The sequence below is a fragment of the Cetorhinus maximus genome, chromosome 15 (assembly GCF_964194155.1).
Source record: "Cetorhinus maximus chromosome 15, sCetMax3.hap1.1, whole genome shotgun sequence".
NCBI classification, from domain to species: Eukaryota; Metazoa; Chordata; class Chondrichthyes; order Lamniformes; family Cetorhinidae; genus Cetorhinus; species Cetorhinus maximus.
In genome coordinates this window covers 83394660-83412876 of record NC_135893.1, presented here as the reverse complement: position 1 = coordinate 83412876, position 18217 = coordinate 83394660, and the positions used below count along the sequence as shown (strand labels likewise).

The window sequence follows — 18217 nt, the reverse complement described above, 5'->3', positions numbered from 1 at the left end:
TGACTGAGGCAACAGTGATACAGTGGAAAGGTCTCTGCCATGCCCCAGCTGCTGGTTGCCCCTTGCAGATGACTTTGCCCACCAATAAATAAAATCTGCCTTGAAAGTGGTCTCAGTAACAAGTGAGACCTACCTGTCAGTGAGCCTTTGTAGCAGCAGGCACAATGTTGATGAGCAAAACTCCATTCACAATGAGACTTCTCCTGGAAGCTGCCTGTTGACTCTACTGTTTTGCAGTTTCCAAAGCCCTTTGCACAAATGTTGGAACAGCAACTACTGCTTCATCATTTCATCCATGAAAGCACTGAAGATTCTCCAAGGCCGAAGGAAGAGCTCCTGCTGATTAATAATTGCAATCCCTATAAGGTCTGAATCTATCAGTTCTGCCAGGGCCAATATACTAGGCAGTCGCAGTCTTTCCCAAAATTTCATATTCCTCCTTCAATTTATGTGACAGTTTTACAAATTTGTGCATCTATATGGCCATTCCAAAAACTGCAAACCAGTAAATAATATCAAATAGTGTAATTTAATCTCACCCACTCCATTGCAATGATTATTAAGTGTGCACAAAATCATCTAGTAACTTGCAGGTGCACATTGTATTACATCATGTGAGCCATATTACACAATATAATGTGCACTTCTTTTAGCACATATCCTTAATGTTTCATTTGGAAGGCGGCTCCTCTAATACTGCAGCACTCTCAGTACTGGAACGCAAGCTGGGAGCGTGAGCCTAAAGCGGGGCTGAAGGAGCTTAAGCCAAATTTCTGGCTGCTAAGTAACTGGGCTTGTTGCGCAGGCGTAGCGTATGGTCACGGATCCGGCTATGCGCATGGGTAGTGACGGTGGGGAGGATCGATCTGCGCAGGCGCTAAAATGGCGGCTGTTCGGTGCTGTTCGCGCCTGGTGTCGGTGACCTGGAGCCGGGCAGCCTGGGCCGGGACAGTGGGGATACTTGGCAGCCGAGGCCTATGTACCGCCTTTTGGAAGGGCTCTGGACTGTTGTCTGCCCGAGGTCTGGGCTTCAGTCTGGGCCTGAGGCTACGACTGCCCGGTAAGGGGTGGGGGAAGGGGTTTGGGGGGTTAGGCGGGTGGTGGGGCGGTCGGGGGTATGGGGGGTGGTTGGGGGGGGGGTATGGGGGGTGGTTGGGGGGGGGGGTATGGGGGGTGGTTGGGGGGGGGTATGGGGGGTGGTTGGGGGGGGTATGGGGGGTGGTTGGGGGGGGGTATGGGGGGTGGTTGGGGGGGGGTATGGGGGGTGGTTGGGGGGGGGTATGGGGGGTGGTTGGGGGGGGGTATGGGGGGTGGTTGGGGGGGGTATGGGGGGTGGTTGGGGGGGGGTATGGGGGGTGGTTGGGGGGGGGTCGGGGGTATGGGGGGTGGTTGGGGGGGGTCGGGGGCATGGGGGGTGGTTGGGGGGGGTCGGGGACATGGGGGGTGGTTGGGGGTGGTTGGGGAGGGTCGGGGGTATGGGGGGTGTCGGGGGTATTGGGGGGGTCGGGGGTATGGGGGGTGGTGGGGGGGTCGGGGGTATGGGGGGGGTCGGGGGTGGTTGGGGAGGGTCGGGGGTATGGGGGGTGTCGGGGGTATTGGGGGGGTCGGGGGTATGGGGGGTGGTGGGGGGGTCGGGGGTATTGGGGGGGTCGGGGGTATGGGGGGTGGTGGGGGGGTCGGGGGTATGGGGGGTGGTGGGGGGGTCGGGGGTATGGGGGGTGGTGGGGGGGTCGGGGGTATGGGGGGTGGTGGGGGGGTCGGGGGTATGGGGGGTGGTGGGGGGGTCGGGGGTATGGGGGGTGGTTGGGGGGTCGGGGGTATGGGGGTGGTTGGGGGGGGTCGGGGGCATGGGGGGTGGTTGGAGGGGGTCGGGGGGCATGGGGGGTGGTTGGGGGGTGTCGGCATGGGGGGTGGTTGGGGGGGGTCGGGGGCATGGGGGGTGGTTGGGGGGGGTCGGGGGCATGGGGGGTGGTTGGGGGGGGTCGGGGGCATGGGGGGTGGTTGGGGGGGGTCGGGGACATGGGGGGTGGTTGGGGGGGTCGGGGGCATGAGGGGTGGTTGGGGGGGTCGGGGGCATGGGGGTGGTTGGGGGGGGTCGGGTGGTTGGGGGGGGTCGGGTGGTTGGGGGGGGTCGGGGGCATGGGGGGTGGTTGGGGGGGGTCGGGGGCATGGGGGGTGGTTGGGGTGGTCGGGGGGGGTCGGGGGCATGGGGGGTGGTTGGAGGGGGTCGGGGGCATGGGGGGTGGTTGGAGGGGGTCGGGGGCATGGGGGGTGGTTGGGGGTGTCGGGGGCATGGGGGGTGGTTGGAGGGGGTCGGGGGCATGGGGGGGTGGTTGGGGGGGGTCGGGGGCATGGGGGGTGGTTGGGGGGGGTCGGGGGCATGGGGGGTGGTTGGGGGGGGTCGGGGGCATTGGGGGGGGTCGGGGGCATGGGGGGTGGTTGGGGGGGGTCGGGGACTTGGGGGGGTCGGGGGGCATGAGGGGTGGTTGGGGGGGTCGGGGGCATGAGGGGTGGTTGGGGGGGTCGGGGGCGTGGGGGGTGGTTGGGGGGGGTCGGGGGCATGGGGGGTGGTTGGGGGGGTCGGGGGCATGGGGGGTGGTTGGGGGGTCGGGGGCATGGGGGGTGGTTGGAGGGGGGTCGGGGGCATGGGGGGGTGGTTGGGGGGGGGTCGGGGGTATGGGGGGTGGTTGGAGGGGGTCGGGGGCATGAGGGGTGGTTGGGGGGGGTCGGGGGCATGAGGGGTGGTTGGGGGGTCGGGGGTATGGGGGGGGTCAGGGGTATGGGGGGGGTCGGGGGTATGGGGGGTGGTTGGGGGTGTCGGGGGTATTGGGGGGGGTCGGGGGTATGGGGGGGTGGTTGGGGGGGTCGGGGGAATGGGGGGGTCGGGGGCATGAGGGGGGGTCGGGGGCATGAGGGGTGGTTGGGGGGGGTCGGGGGCATGGGGGGGGTCGGGGGTATTGGGGGTGGTTGGGGGGGGGTCGGGGGTATGGGGGGGGGTCGGATGTCGGGGGCATGGGGGTGGTTGGGGGGTATGGGGGGGGGTCGGGGGGTATGGGGGTGGTTGGGGGGGGGTCGGGGGTATGGGGGTGGTTGGGGGGGGTCGTGGGTATGGGGGGGTGTCGGGGGCATGGGGGTGGTTGGGGGCATGAGGGGTGGTTGGGGGGGTCGGGGGCATGGGGGGGGTCGGGGGTATTGGGGGTGGTTGGGGGGGGTCGGGGGTATGGGGGGGGGGTCGGGTGTCGGGGGCATGGGGGTGGTTGGGGGGGTCGGGGGCATGGGGGGTGGTTGGGGGGGTCGGGGGCATGGGGGGTGGTTGGGGGGGTCGGGGGCATGGGGGGTGGTTGGGGGGGGTCGGGGGCATGGGGGGTGGTTGGGGGGGTTGGGGGCATGGGGGGTGGTTGGGGGGGCTCGGGTATAGGGGGAGGTTTGTGGGGGGTCGGGTGCATGGGGGGTGGTTGGGGGGGTCGGGGGTATGGGGGGTGGTTGGGGGGTATGGGGGGTGGTTGGGGGGGTCGGGGGTATGGGGGGTGGTTGGGGAGGTCGGGGGCATGGGGGTGGTTGGGGGGGTCGGGGGTATGGGGGGTGGTTGGGGGGGGGTCGGGGGCATGGGGAGTGGTTGGGGATATGGGGGGTGGTTGGAGGGGGTCGGGGTGGTGGGGGGGTCAGGGGTGGTGGGGGGGTCGGGGGTATGGGGGTGGTTGTGAGGGGTCGGGGGTATGGGGGTGGTTGGGGGGGGTCGGGGGTATGGGGAGGTGGTGGGGGGGAGTCAGGGGATTGGGGAGGTGGTGGGGGGGGGTCGGGGGTATGGAGAGGTGGTCGGGGGTATGGAGAGGTGGTGGGGGGGGTCGGGGTTATGGGGAGGTGGTGGGGGGGGTGGTCGGGGGTATGGGGAGGTGGTGGGGGTCGGGGGTATGGGTGGGGTGGGTATGGGGGGAGTGGTGGGGTCGGGAATATTGTGGTGTGGGGTCGGGAATATTGTGGAGTGGGGTCGGGGGTATGCGGGTGGTGGCGGGGGATCGGGGGTATGGGGAGGTGGTGGGGGGGCCGGGTGTATGGGGAGGTGGCGGGGGGGGTCAGGGGTATGGGGAGGTGGTGGGGGTGTCGGGGATATGGGGGGTTGGTGGGGGGGTTCGGGGGTATGGGGGGAGTGGTGCGGGGGTCGGAAATATTGTGGGGTGGTGGGGGCGGGGGGGTTCGGGGGTATGGGGGGAGTGGTGGGGGGATCGGGGGTATGGGGGGAGTGGTGGGTGATGGGGGTGTGGGGATAGGCGTGGAGCCAGTGGAGGGTAGGGTGGGGATTGCGATGTTGAGACATTGCCACCCCGGGCCGCGCATGGGCAATACCTCCTCTCCCCGGGCCGCGCATGGGCAATACCTCCTCTCCCCAGGCCGCGCATGGGCAATACCTCATCTCCCCAGGCCGCACATGGGCAATACCCCCTCTCCCCGGGCCACGCATGGGCAATACCCCCTCTCCCCGGGCCGCTCATGGGCAATACCCCCTCTCCCCGGGCCGCGCATGGGCAATACCTCCTCTCCCCAGGCCGCACATGCTCAGGGCACCCCCCCTCCCAGTTTCGGGGGCTGGGTATGGTCAGCGCCCTCGCCTTCCCAGGCTGTGCTCACCCCCACACCCAACCACACCCCCACAGGTTGGGCCAGCACTGCAAGACACTACCCATGGAGCCTGTTCGGAGAGGGGGCATGGTAAGGGAATGATTGGACTTGGTTGTGATGAACCCAAGAGTATCACTGGTACTCCCTTCAGAGGATTGGCCACTTGATGTAACTGCTGCCAGCGGTCAGCAAGTGGAGTAAGACTCCTTGATGCATGGGAATAAAATGGCTTCTTATACTTTTTCTGCAGTAGATTCTGGTGCTTTTCCTAATTGTTCTTTTTCCCCCATCTGCCTCAAGGCTCTGTACCATATCCTTTGAGTGTTGCTGCATTTCACACATCATCTAGTTTAGACAAGTCTGATTATTATGAAGTGCTGGGGATCCCACGGAGCTCAACACAGAGGGAGATAAAGAAGGCCTATTACCAGGTATGAGAAGAACATGTCATTTAAACCAGACTTAAAGTTAACTTCAATTTAGAGTCATTTATTTGATCAAACAGTTAGTGAGAATGACAAATGTATCACCTTTTTAGTTGCGCGAAACCATCAGCCAGAATAATCTTTTCAACTTCCACATCCTGGCCATCAAATCGAGCTGTGTGATGGGAATCTGTTTGTTAAATTTAATTTACTTTTTCCTTTATACTTTTCTCTTCCCTCCTTTTGTGGAGGAGATAATTTTGCCATTCCATAGTTTCATAGAGTCAGGAATTCCAAGTGTCCACTTTTTATTTATAATCTGAGTAAAGAGTTAGCTGGTTGTTGCACTGTGGAGAGCATCATTGAAACCTGGTGCTACTGTGTCAAATGAACTTTTTAAAATAACAAGTCTACAGTAGTTGCTGTACGATGTATCCTGGAGAATTGAAACAAAAGAAAATGAAAAAGGATTAAATTGCGAAAATTGCTGCAAACACATTCAAATCAGTGAATAATTTGTCCCAGTGAAGCCTATCGAGGAGAGACTGGGCTCAATGTAACTGCTTGTAACTTTTAATCAAACCTTGTCTTCTTGCATGTACAGCTTGCGAAGAAATACCACCCAGACACAAACAAGGATGATCCAAAGGCAAAGGAGAAATTTTCCCAGGTGGCAGAAGCTTATGAGGTATTGAATGTCGTCTGATGACAGCCCCTGACAGTATTGGCACCAATAAAACTATCTCTCTGGCGCAGATGGGAGAGTTTCTGGGCTGCTGAGTGACTGATCATGTCGGGGGTGGAAAGCAGATGTCAGCACAATCACGACATCTCCAATCTGTGGAGTTGTGGGGAAAGAGAGGGGTCAAGAGCTGTGGGTGCCTGTGAGCTGTTGGGGGTTGTACGAAAAGGGGCCAGTCTTCTGTTCCTGTGCCAATAGCAGCACGGTGGTTAGAATGGTTAGGCAATGTCTCTGTGTTTCCACCCCCTGCCTGAAGGAGAAAAGTGGAGTGGGTATATTAAAGCTTAGGTAGGAAGAGTGAAAATTGTGTGTAACAGACAATCATTGTGTCTGATCACCTATAGCAGTACAGGATTCCTTAGGGTCTCGCTTCTTGAGTTTGCTTATTAACTATTATGATAATGGGTTTTGTGGCTCTGGTTAATGTTCATTGTGGGTTGCAGGTGTTGAGTGATGAAATGAAGAGGAAACAGTATGACACGTATGGGACCACAGGGTTTGATACAGGAGGGTCGAGGAGCCAGCAATACTGGCAGTCGGGCCCTTCAGTGGATCCAGAGGAGCTCTTCAAACGCATCTTTGGGGAGTTTACCGGGTCTGGATTCAGAGATTTTAACACTATATTTGACCAACACCAGGAGGTGAGTGAGCTAATCATTCTATTATCCGGGGAACAGTGATGTTGCCACTAATAGGAAGGACAATTCCTCACTCTCTTCACCATTCACCTATATGCTGAAACTTTCTCCCCATATAAGGACTGCTTTGTGGTTACATGAGCACGTGGAACCTCCAGGTTAAATCCAGAGCAGGAGCAGAGTGAGTCCCTGAAGAATGGATTCTCACTTCAATTTACTTATGAACATGATAGGAGCAGGAGTAGACCATACAGCCCCTCAAACCTGCTCTGTCATTCAATATGATCACAGCTGATCTTATGCCTTAACTCTACTTTCCCACCTGTTCTCCATATCCCCTGGTTCCCTGAGAAATCAAACATCTGTCCATCTCGACCTTAAATACTCAGAAACACTTTGAATTTTTATTCTCAGTTTGCACCCCACACCATGTGCCTTCAAGTTGCTGTGCAAGGTCAACAGATTTTTAACCCACCAGGCTGCCAATAGCAGCACGATGGTTAGAATGGTTAGGCAATGTCTCTTGTGTTTCCACCCTCCTGCTGCTGATAGTCTGAATGCCCTGGTTTTTTGGTTACTCTTTGGCAAGTGGCAGTTCAGCAGTGAAAGAGTTGGCCACAAATAACCAAAACTCCCTGGGTAGTTCAAAATATTTTGAAAGTTATTAGATCACTACCAAGCATAAAAACAAAAAACTACTGCGGATGCTGGAAATCCAAAACAAAAACAGAATTACCTGGAAAAACTCAGCAGGTCTGGCAGCATCGGCGGAGAAGAAAAGAGTTGACGTTTCGAGTCCTCATGACCCTTCAAGCATAGGCTGACTTACCTCTGCAGGAGCTGATACTATTTTATAATACTGTGCTGGGTCCAAGATCTGAACACCTCCCGTTCCTTAAATATCCCTTAAAGCGGTTACTCTTAATCACATTTGAAAATAACTTGCTTATCATTCATACAATGGAACAAATCTCACAGACCATGTTTGCAATTTGGAACCTCCTTCAAGCTTTTCAGATTGCCATGTGAAACTGGAGTGTTAGTAATAAATTAAGCTTGGTTCAAGATTCTGGCTCTTAAACCACTCACCTATTAGATTGGATTTAAAGGGATAGCCATCAAACCAATGCCAAAAACAAAGAAGCATTTTCTGTTTCCTAGCAGTGACAAAAATTTGGTTTCAGACAAGAGCTTGGAAGAGATTTAGATGCTTTAAAGAGTCAAGCTCAGAAATCGTCTCTTTGTGCATTGGCTTTATGCAGCGATGTTCCTTTGTATTTCTCAATAAACAATGCAATGGTATGTAATATCTGCCATTCCCCTACAGTACATCATGGAGCTGACCTTCACACAGGCTGCAAAGGGAGTCAACAAGGAAATTACGGTGAATCTGGAGGACACATGCCAGAGATGCGATGGTAAAGGAAACGAACCAGGAACTAAAGTCCAGCACTGCCATTACTGCAATGGAACTGGCATGGTGAGTATGGATGCTCAGTCATAGAATCATGGGATGATATAGCACAGACGGAGGCCATTCAGCCCATTGTACCTGTGCTGCCAATTTCTAATTGAGGCCTGGGATCTATAACTGTTAAATGCTCTTGGTTCTGTCAGGTTTGTCTGGATCAATGCTTAACATTCTACTTTGATAAGTTGCATTATAGGAAAAAATGTTTAGAGCTCTGGGGAACAAGCGAGGGAATGGGGCTAATTGCATAGATCTACCAATTATCTGGCACAGACACAGTGGGCTGAAGGACATCCTTCTGTACCGTATCATCCTGTGAGTTTTGTTGTTTTTTATTCCCTCCCTCTTATGAAGGCATTGTCTTTTGCTGGGGTTCAGCTGTAGGAGCCATCAAAGGCATTTGATTTTGTTTGCAGTTCTGTATGAATATATGTAAAAGCAACAAGTCCAATATCCGGGTACAGGGTACAGGATATTGTAACAGTGCAGTGGCATTTGTCTTTGGAGTAAAGGGTCTTCTCGTGTATGGGTACAGGATGCAAGATATTTCTTAAACCCACCCCCTGAAAAGTGTACAGGGATCGAGGGATTTTCCTGCTAGATAAATTGTGAACCTAAGATACCCATCAGAATGATACCATGACCTAGAAAGTTACATTAAGAGGACAGGTTGAACAAGCTTGACTTGTATTTCATTGAGTTTAGTGGATTAAAGAATGAACTGTTCATGGTGTTTAAAATGTTATGGACTCAAATGTGGTAGATACAGTGAAACGATTTCCTCTGGTGGGGTAATCTTGAATAATGGACGTAATCTTGATGTTAGAGCTAGGTGGTTTAGGAGGGAAGTCAACATGCACGTCATCTACATACACAGTGGAAACCTGGAACTTTCTCCTTCCAAAAGACTGTTGATGCTGGGGTCAATAGGAGCTTTCAAGACTGAGATTGATAGATTTTGTTGGGTAGGGGTATGAATGGATATGAAGTAGAAGCGGGTAAATGGAGTTAAGGTACAGATCAACCAATATCTAATGGGACGTTGGAGCCAATATGAGGGGCTCAATGGCTTCCTCCTGTTCCAATGTTCAGTCTGCCCATACCAAATACTATTGGCTCTTGATTCCAAAGAGACTTCAGGCAATTCTGTCAAAGATAATCCAATTTTTCTGAACCTTGGCCTCCTCCCAGTTATTTGGTCACTTGTCAAGTTTTCCAGCTTAGGTGTTGAATAACTGCACCGTTATGGAGAACAGCTACTGGCTGAAGACCAATTACTGAATAACCCCAAGGGGGTAAACTAGCTTGATTTTTGGCTTTCATTCCAGCAGCACTGCTGTAGTCAGCAACATGTTACCCTGTACTTCTCCTCTTGCAGGAAACCTTGAACACCGGTCCGTTTGTAATGCGCTCCACATGTCGGCGATGTAGCGGACGGGGATCAGTGATGACAACACCCTGTATCGTGTGCCGAGGTAGTGGGCAGAGCAAACAGAAGAGGACAGTGATGGTGCCGGTTCCGGCTGGTAAGTTCACCAAGCAGGTTATTGCTTTGGGGGAGAGATGATGACAGTTTGGTAAAGCTCTCCCTTATACTCTGGAAGCAAGGGGTGCTGCATATCCAAGCTCTAGGCTACCAACTACTGTGCTGTAGTGAAAGTTTGGAACTAATAGGATGGGATCTGTCCATTCCATTATTAAACCTGTCTTGGCCCTTCCCATCCATTCAGTGATTTCTGATTGACTCCACTCAGCTCCTGAAGCCACTGGCATACTTGGGTGAGATTATTTTGTTACCAGTAGCCTTCCTAAAGTTTCTTGCTGGGTGAGGATATCAAAGGACATGGAGCATGGGTAAATGGTGTTGAAGTTTTAATCAGCCATGATTTAATTGAATGGTGGAGCAGATCTGAGGGGCTGAATGGCCTCTTCCTGTTCCTCATTCTGTTGTCTTGCTCAGTCTGTTCCATGGTGAAGATGTTGCAGCTGAACCAGATTCTGCATTCATTTGCCATCGGTGGGCAGGAGTTGAAGCTGGGCATTTTCGATCTGTGGAGCTTTATCACAATCCATTTGTCCTCAGTTTTAGCTTGGAGAGAGTTTGGCTGCTGGTTGTGATGGCTGTGCCTGTGCTTTACCTAATGCAGTATGTGCATGTGTTACAGGTGTGGAGGACGGACAAACTGTACGGATGCCAGTGGGACGCAAGGAGATCTTCATTACCTTCAGGGTAAGGCACATGAACCAAGCATATTGAGGAGGAATGTTACCCATCTTGGATAATTAAAAAGTGTAACTATTAGACTGACTTGGTAGCTTTGATTAATGTTGAGCTTTTTTAAAAAAAACCTTATTGAGAGAAGATCTGATCTGGCACAGTGTTTTGAGGGGTGGAAAATAATTACTTCCATCTCTGGCTCCTGCCAATCTTCCTAAACTGGAGAATGACATTGGTTAAATTTCTCCATTGGTAACATATATCCAGAAGTATGAGGTGTAAAGTGGGGTGTCGACCCATCTCATTTCTTTAGGTGGGGAGGGCAGAGTGCAAAATGTTACCACCAGTCCCATTAAGCACATTGGGTCTGAAAGGTAATCGGCAATGCTGCACAGGTTGTCTTACACGTTGGTCAGGGTAGAGGTAGTTGCAGTTTAAGTGGAGTTTGGGTGGGAGGGAGATGTTGGGAAGGCATTTTGGATTCTAGCTGCTTCAGCTTTGCTTGAAAACATTTATTTTAAAAATTGTTTAGGTCCAAAGGAGCTCGACTTTTCGAAGGGAGGGAGCTGACATTCACTCTGACCTGTATATATCCATAGCCCAGGCAGTTCTGGGAGGCACCGCACGGGCTCCAGGACTGCACGAAACCATCAATATCACGGTGAGTGTCACTGGGCTACCATCAGCAAAGCAACGGCAGCCGTTGCCAGTTCTGGATCTTTTCCTCCTCTTGTTGCCCTTCACTGGCAACTTTTTCTGCGCTTTCTTGGAAACCTGTGCTTTCTTCACAGATGGACTTATTTCTGTGGAGTAATAACCTCCCACCGCCCCACCTGGTCAACAGCCTTTTCCCATTTCTAACATTTCTCTAAGAAAAAAATGTTCAAGGAGAATGAAAACGGTTTTCCAGTACTCCTGTGATTTTTTTTTTCCTCCCTATGTTGCTTGCAGCAGTGCCTTGGTGATTAATCTTTAATTCCCGCAGACTCTAGGCCAATTCGGAGAACTAGCAACCCAATGTGTGAGCACGTGCTTGTCTCTCAGACTGAATATCTTTCAAACTAGTCGGTGCTGGGGCACTCCAACCATGCTGGCCAGTCAGTACTGGGGCTGTAAGGTCGGTTTGCCCATCAGTAATGGGGCTGTCTTATTGGCTTGCTTGTCGGTGTAGTGATGTGGACTATCCTGGTGTGGGCAGCACCTGTATGTTTATTGCTGGGCAGTAGTTAAGCGGGCATCTGTACTGGAACCATTCACTGGACCTGGACTTTAGCTTTTATCCCTCAGATTTGTTATTTCTTTTGGTGACCGATGAATCTTGTTTCCCATCATCCAGTCGGATTGTGACGATTTGAGCGCATGCTTTACTTTCGCACTGGGAGTTTCTGATCTCAGTAGTGACAACTTATAACATACATCCTCTGCTACCTTTAGCCATTTCTGCTCCCTTTGTCCGCAGATTCCGGCTGGAATTCAGGTTGATCAGAGGATTCGGCTTGCTGGTAAAGGTATCCCAAAAGTCAACAGTTACGGATATGGAGATCATTACATCCACATCAAGGTGAAGATCCCAAAGTGAGTAATGCCACCTGCTTCATGCTGAGTATGCAACCATAGTCAATCAGGAGTCCAATCTGACTGATCCTTTATCTCGTGCTACTCTACCTAGGAGGAGAATAACTTGACCTTCATAACCATACAGTGGGTAATTTGACAGAGTGGAACAGATCACTTGCTATCACAGAATGTACCTGGTTACCGTCCCATTGAAAGATGGGCTGAAGAATGAGTGGGTGATCTGTCCTTTCCCTAGGGAAATGGCTCCAAAAGGAACTTAACTTTCCAAACTCTAATCACGAGCAATCTGCTGGAGCAAATGGAATCACCTCCCATGTGTCATGGGGAAAATTATTCCGTGTCTTTACTAATTGCTTAATTCAAAATCTGACCCTTTTGAAGTTTTAAGCACTTTGCTATGTTATTCACGTTACTTAAATCAACTTGTTAATTTAAAATTTCTAGCGCAAGAAGTGACTGAATTATTGGCAGTAGGCTGTACCACCCCCAAGACCACTTTTTATAGTTATTGCTAAGATGGCTCCATTTTTGCACTCCTTTCTATTTTGTAAATGTTGGATTCGAAAGCCTTGGGTTTAAGGCACAGGGACCTGCTCTTTATTTACAGCGTAGAGAATGGTCATGGGGTGATATCCAGGACCTATCTGGATGGGATCTTTGCCCTTTTTTTTTGGTTCCTTAGATGCAATCTGGCAGCTGGGCACACTTGAATGACAATGACCACATTCAGGGGGTGATTGGCCTCTTTTGTGTTGTAGAGCAGCTTGTGTTTCTTGCCTGAATTATTGCTGTAGTTGATTCCATTTGCTCCAGCAGGTTGCTTGTGATTAGAGAGGTTGTAAAGTGAAGGTTCTTTTGGAGCAATTTCCCTTGGGAAAGGTCTGTTCCTTCTCAGCTGTGAACACTAATCATTACTGCTGATTCTCTGCTTTGGCAGGAGGTTGTCAACCAGACAGAATTCCCTGATGCTGGCTTATGCAGAGGAAGAGAGCGATGTGGAGGGTACAGTGAATGGAGTCGTTAATACAGCTACAGGTGAGAAGCAGGTTAATGAGTTTCATCAACAGACATGCCGGTGTGTTTTTACTGATTAAATGCCATGAATACACACAGTTGACCAAGTGCATCAGGATCAAGAGAGTTGTGACTGTGTCACCACTGGGGAGTGGGATAGAGCCTTAGTGGAATCAGGAGGAACTGAGAGCAGGTAGCAGCAAGGACTTCTCTGTGATCCCTTGCTGGGTTAGTGGGATAGATGTTCTATGAAGGTTATAATGGTTTTGTTGCACTATATGAAAGAAAGCTTTGTATTTTTACTGCATCTTTCATGAACTCTGGATGTCCCAAAATTTTGTACAAACAACAAAATATTTTTTGAAATGTAGTCACTGTTGTAATGCAGGAAATGCAGCAGCCAATTTGCACATGGCAAACTGGGATCAGTGATCAAGAATAGCGTTAACCCTGGAAGAATCATATGGGTGAACTTCAGGAACATCTTAGTGACAGTCCATTTTGTTTCTCTCTCCTGGCTTTTACTGCTCACTCAGTTCAGATTTGTCCTTTAATTGGTTTCCTTATTAGCTAGCCTTCAAATTAGAATTTGTTTAATCTTACAGTCCGTTGGATGGGTAATTTTGAAGCCATGATGTGGATTTCACAGTAACTGCTCTGGGCCTTTCTGTGTAATGGAAGCTGTGCTTAGCTCTTGGGACAGTGCCAGAGGAAAGTGCAGTGCTCCCCTAAAGAGGAGAGAGTATGAGAAGCCACGATTACTCTAACTACCCCTCACTAGAGGAATCTTGGCTGATGTTTGTTAGAACATAGAGAAGAAGGAAGCCATTCAGTCCTTGGAGCCTATTCTGCAGTTTAGTTAGATCATGAATGATCTGTATCTTTGCTCCTCCTCATCTTCAGGTGGGTAAAACTATGATTGTAGGGAAGAGAAATCAGCCAACTATACACCCAAGCTATTAGATCTGATAGATTTAACAGAAATGAGCAGAGGAGTATTGTAATTGCATCAGAATGAGCAGGCTGCAATGAGCATTGCTTTACCCACTTGCCTATGTACCCTCCCAAACTGCATTAGAAATAGGAGCAGGAGTAGCCATACGACGCCTCGAGTCTGCTTTGCCATTCAGTAAGATCATGGCTGATCTTCAACCTCAGCCCCTTTCCAACCTGATTCCCTTAGATTTCAAGAATCTATCAATCTCAGTCTTGAATATATTCAATACTGAGCATCCACAGTTGTGTGGTAGAGAATTCCAAAGATTCATAACCTTTTGAAGTGAAGAATGTTCTCCTGATGTCAGTCCTAAATGGCTGATCTCTTATTCTGAGACTATGCCTCCTAGTTCTATACTCTTCAGCCAGGGAAAACAACCTCTCAGCACCTACCCTCTCAAAAACCTTATATTTTAATGATATTATCTCTCGACTTTCTAAATACCATAGAATAAGGGCCCATTCTACTCAGCCTCTCCTCATAGGACAACCCCCTAATTCCAGAAATCAGTCTAATGAACCTTTGTTGTACCCTTCTAAGGCAAATATACTCTTCTTTAGGTAAGGAGACCAAAACTGTACACTGTACTCTTGGTGTGGCCTCAGTCCTGTTCAGTTGCAGCAAGATTTCCTTACTCTTGTACTCCAAACCCCTTTCATTAAAGGTCAACATGCCATTTGCCTTCCTAATTACTTTACCTATACTCTGTTTTGTATACAGGGACACCCAAATCCCTCTGAACACCAACACTGAACAGTTTCTCACCATTTAAGTTTTTTTTCCTGTTTCCCCTCTTCCTACCAAAGTGAATAACCTCACATTTTCCACTTTATGTGCTACTTACTTGATCACTCATTTAATCTATACCTCTTGGCAGATTCTGTGTCCTTCTCACAAGTTACTTTACCCACCCAGCTTTGTATCATAACCAGACTTTGATGTGTTACACTTGGTCCTTCATCTAAGTCATTAATATAGATTGTAAATAGCTGAGGCCCTAACACTAATCCTTATACCACCTCACTAGCAACAGACTGCCAACTTGAAAATTACCCATTTATTCCTACTCTGTTTTCTGGTCTGTTTGACCAATCCTCTATCCATGTTAATATGTTACCCCAAACCTCATGAACCTTTATCTGGTGTTTATCTACCTTTCATATGGCACCTTATCAAATGTATTTTTGAATACCCAAATATACTATATCCACTGGTTCCCTTTTTTCTAGTCTGCTAGTTACATCCTCAAAAAACAGTTTGTGAACACGATTTCGTATTCATAAAATCACATTGACTCTGCCTAATCATAATTTTCTAAGTGCTCTGTTATCCTTGACCCTCCTAGACTTATTTGTGGTGCAGAAGGCCACCATTTGGCCCATTTAGTCTGCGCAGGTTCTCTGTCGAACAATCCAGTCAGTCCTATTCCCCAGTTCTATCCTCGTAGCCCTGCAAGTTTATTTCCTTCAAGTGCCCATCCAATTTCCTTTTGAAATCATTGACTCTCACTGCTTCTACCATCCTTTTAAGCAGAATGTTCCAGGTCATTATCACTCGCTACGTAAAAAAAATTCCTCGCCTCGCCCCTGCATCTCTTGCACAAAACTGTAAACCTATGTCCCCTAGTCTTTGTATCATCAGCTCTTTCTTGATAAATACTGTCCAGCAGTAGCAGGGAGCCTAAAAACCAATCCCACCAGCATTTTCTGACCCTTGTTATTTCTTATTTCCACCCACACTGATTCTACTACCTGCTCTTCTGAGCCAAGATTCTTCCTCACTGTTATCCATATGTCATCTTTTATTGCCCCGCTTTTCCATTTTCTGTCTTTTCAAAATATTGGATATCTTGGACTATTTAGTTCACAACCTTGATCACCATGCAACCACACCTCTGTAATGGCTATTAGATCAAACCCATTTATCTCTTTTTATGCCATTAATTCTTGTAAGAAATGCTTTGTGCTTTCAGATAAAGCGCTTTTAATTATAACCTTTTGCTATCTCTGATTTGACCTTATTTACTGATGGACTATTGCTGTTAAACTCTGAAACGAGCGTGAATGGCTTGTGTTGAATTACATGTGCTGGCGTGGTCATTTCCTCATTCTGACCCTGGGCTTTCACTGTTTGTATCTATAGGCACTAAAGCCCAGGCGACCACTGAGCCAGGAGGAAAAGAGTCAGACCTGCCTGAGCAAAATCCAGGGGAAGACAAGGAGGGATTCTTTACTAAATTAAAGCGAATGTTTAGTTAACATGTCAGAGGTAGGAAACCTCCTTTTTGTTTTCCCATTATTATCACCTGAACAGCACATAGTTTGTCCATCTGGCCAACATAAAGCTGTTGCGTTGCCTTGCGCAGCAGGTGTACATTGTAGTCACAGCACTTTAATATCAGTGTGAGAATGGCTACCCTGCTCACTCCTGTGGCAGTTTCCAAATGTTAACTAACTGGTGTTAAGCAGAGTACAGCCCCGAACATGGATACAAAGTGGACTTCTCTCTGGGAGTCCCGCATGAAATGGGTACAGGCAGTCTGATTCTCAGTACATCAGTCAACAGTGCAAACCATGTCATTATGTATCAGTTGCCATTGATTTCTTGAGGCCACAAGGCTTAAGTTTGTGAGACTCATTATTGCATTGGTACAGTGGTGGATGCTCACTAAAGATTCAGACACTTCACAGCATTTCTGGTTTTGTGGGGTGTTTAATGCTCTCTGTAAGCACAATGGTCATATACGAATCTGGGACGAGTGCTCACTTTCAATCTATCTGCTCTTGCACAAGTCTCAACTTTGATAAACCTGCTTTAGAAGTTTCACTAGTTGTATTCTGATTTCAGGAAAGCGTTCGAGTGGAAACTGAGCCCAGCCTGGGTGACCGGATTGTGGACTGGTGCACCGCTGTGAAGGATGCACATTTTGTGCCATCACTGTGTCAAAGTGGCAGGGGGCCGCTGAAGGAATTTCTTTCCCTTGAAACTGAACAGCAAGAACCTAGAGACTCTCATTTTTCAATAAGAAAGCCCTTAAATTTTATTTTGTAGTTTTGATTACTTCTGTACAGTGATGTCAATGGCCATGTAAATATAGTGACAGATACAGTATTTAATTGCAGCTGTTGCACTATGTAATCAATGTTTTGGACAACATAATTGTTCTGAGGATTGGAATGTCTCTTCCATATAAATCCTGTCATAAATCTTAAAGTGACTCAAATGGTTCCTGGTGTTTACTTGTTTATGAAGTTGGAAGGAATTTCCTAGGTCTTTCTTCAATTGGTTACACGTTCCTTTAGCTGCTTGGAGTGTTTCTTTGTTTTACTCTGGACTGTCTTCCTTGCAGATACAGGCACTAGTGGATCTTAGTTGGGGAATTTGGGTAACCAGTCACTTAACTCCAGATCCATCATTCTTTAAGTGTTACTGTCCCCAAAATAGTCCAACACACATAGGTAAAGGTTAGGTCCAATTGTCTATAGTTATTCACTAATCTTTTAACAATGCAAAGCTGTGAATTAGGTAGGTTTCAGTAATTACCCTACAGAATGTGAGCTTAGAGTCCACCAGCCTGGCCATTGGGAGTTCTACCAACATAGGAATGGCTGTTGCCCTGGGATGCAGCATAGGGTCACACTTGGTGCCCAGTCTCCTCTGCCCTATGGCTGAAAGATGATCTTATGAAACATCCTGAAAGGCTTTGATAGCATGATGCATTAATGAAAGTGTTCGAATACACCATGATCAGTCTAGGGAACAAGCTCCCAAGAGAGATGGTAGAAAGTATAACATTCAAATGTTGACTTTGGACCTATGGTTCTGACAGCTCATTGATTAACTGAGTGTTAAGATTAGTTAGCAACTTCACTATCACATCTTGCCACTACCAGGATCGTAGAAGGTAAACAAATAAGGGGAAAATAACAATTTATAGTATGAGGAGAGTGTGCTAATTGGTTAGCAAGAGGACTCTAGTAGAGGTGTTGCCATGGAGAATGCACCACTTGACATAGTTAACTGCCAAGCATTGTTTGAAATTTAAACCATCCACTGGTGCATTCTCCATGACACCACCTCCACCACAGTCCACTTGCTAACCAATCAGCATTCTTCTCATACAGTATAAATGTTTCCCCTGATATTAGTATTTTCAATATCTGAATAAAGGGTTATGGGGATAGTGTGGGTAAAAGGTATTGAAGTGTTCAATCAGCTATGGTCATATTGAATGGCAGAGTGGGCTCAACAGGCTGAATGCCCTTCTCTTGTTCCAGTGTTCTTGCAAATTGTCCTGATGAGGGCAAGATGAAAAGCTTCAACAAAGTCTTTCAGCGATACCAAAGCATAGATGTATTTAAGAGGAAGTTAGATAAACATGAAGAAATAGAATGTGTTAATAGGGTGAGATGAAGGGTGGAACATAAACACCAGCATAGACAAGTTGGACTGTACTTTGCATAGAAATCAGCACAGAAACAAAGTGTAGTCAGTGTAAATAAGGACATTTCACCAGA

At 49.1% G+C, this 18217-nt stretch overlaps 1 protein-coding gene across 2 annotated transcripts; it reads left to right on the top strand.

Annotated features, from left to right (window-relative positions):
• Nucleotides 1–846: 846 nt before the first annotated feature.
• dnaja3a (DnaJ heat shock protein family (Hsp40) member A3a) lies at nt 847–16928 on the top strand. Of its 2 annotated transcripts, XM_078558762.1 has the most exons (12): nt 847–1060; nt 4918–5048; nt 5647–5730; nt 6228–6425; nt 7750–7902; nt 9272–9419; nt 10059–10123; nt 10644–10772; nt 11571–11686; nt 12627–12724; nt 15843–15968; nt 16548–16928. In XM_078558762.1, the coding sequence occupies exons 1-11, from the start codon at nt 883–885 to the stop codon at nt 15956–15958; spliced, it is 1416 nt and encodes a 471-aa protein (XP_078414888.1). In that variant the 5' UTR covers nt 847–882; the 3' UTR covers nt 15959–15968; nt 16548–16928. The 2 variants fall into 2 exon arrangements, with proteins under 2 accessions (XP_078414888.1, XP_078414889.1); XM_078558763.1 differs by lacking the exon at nt 15843–15968 and having other exon boundaries at nt 848–1060; nt 16548–16927.
• The last annotated feature ends 1289 nt before the right edge of the window (nt 16929–18217 follow it).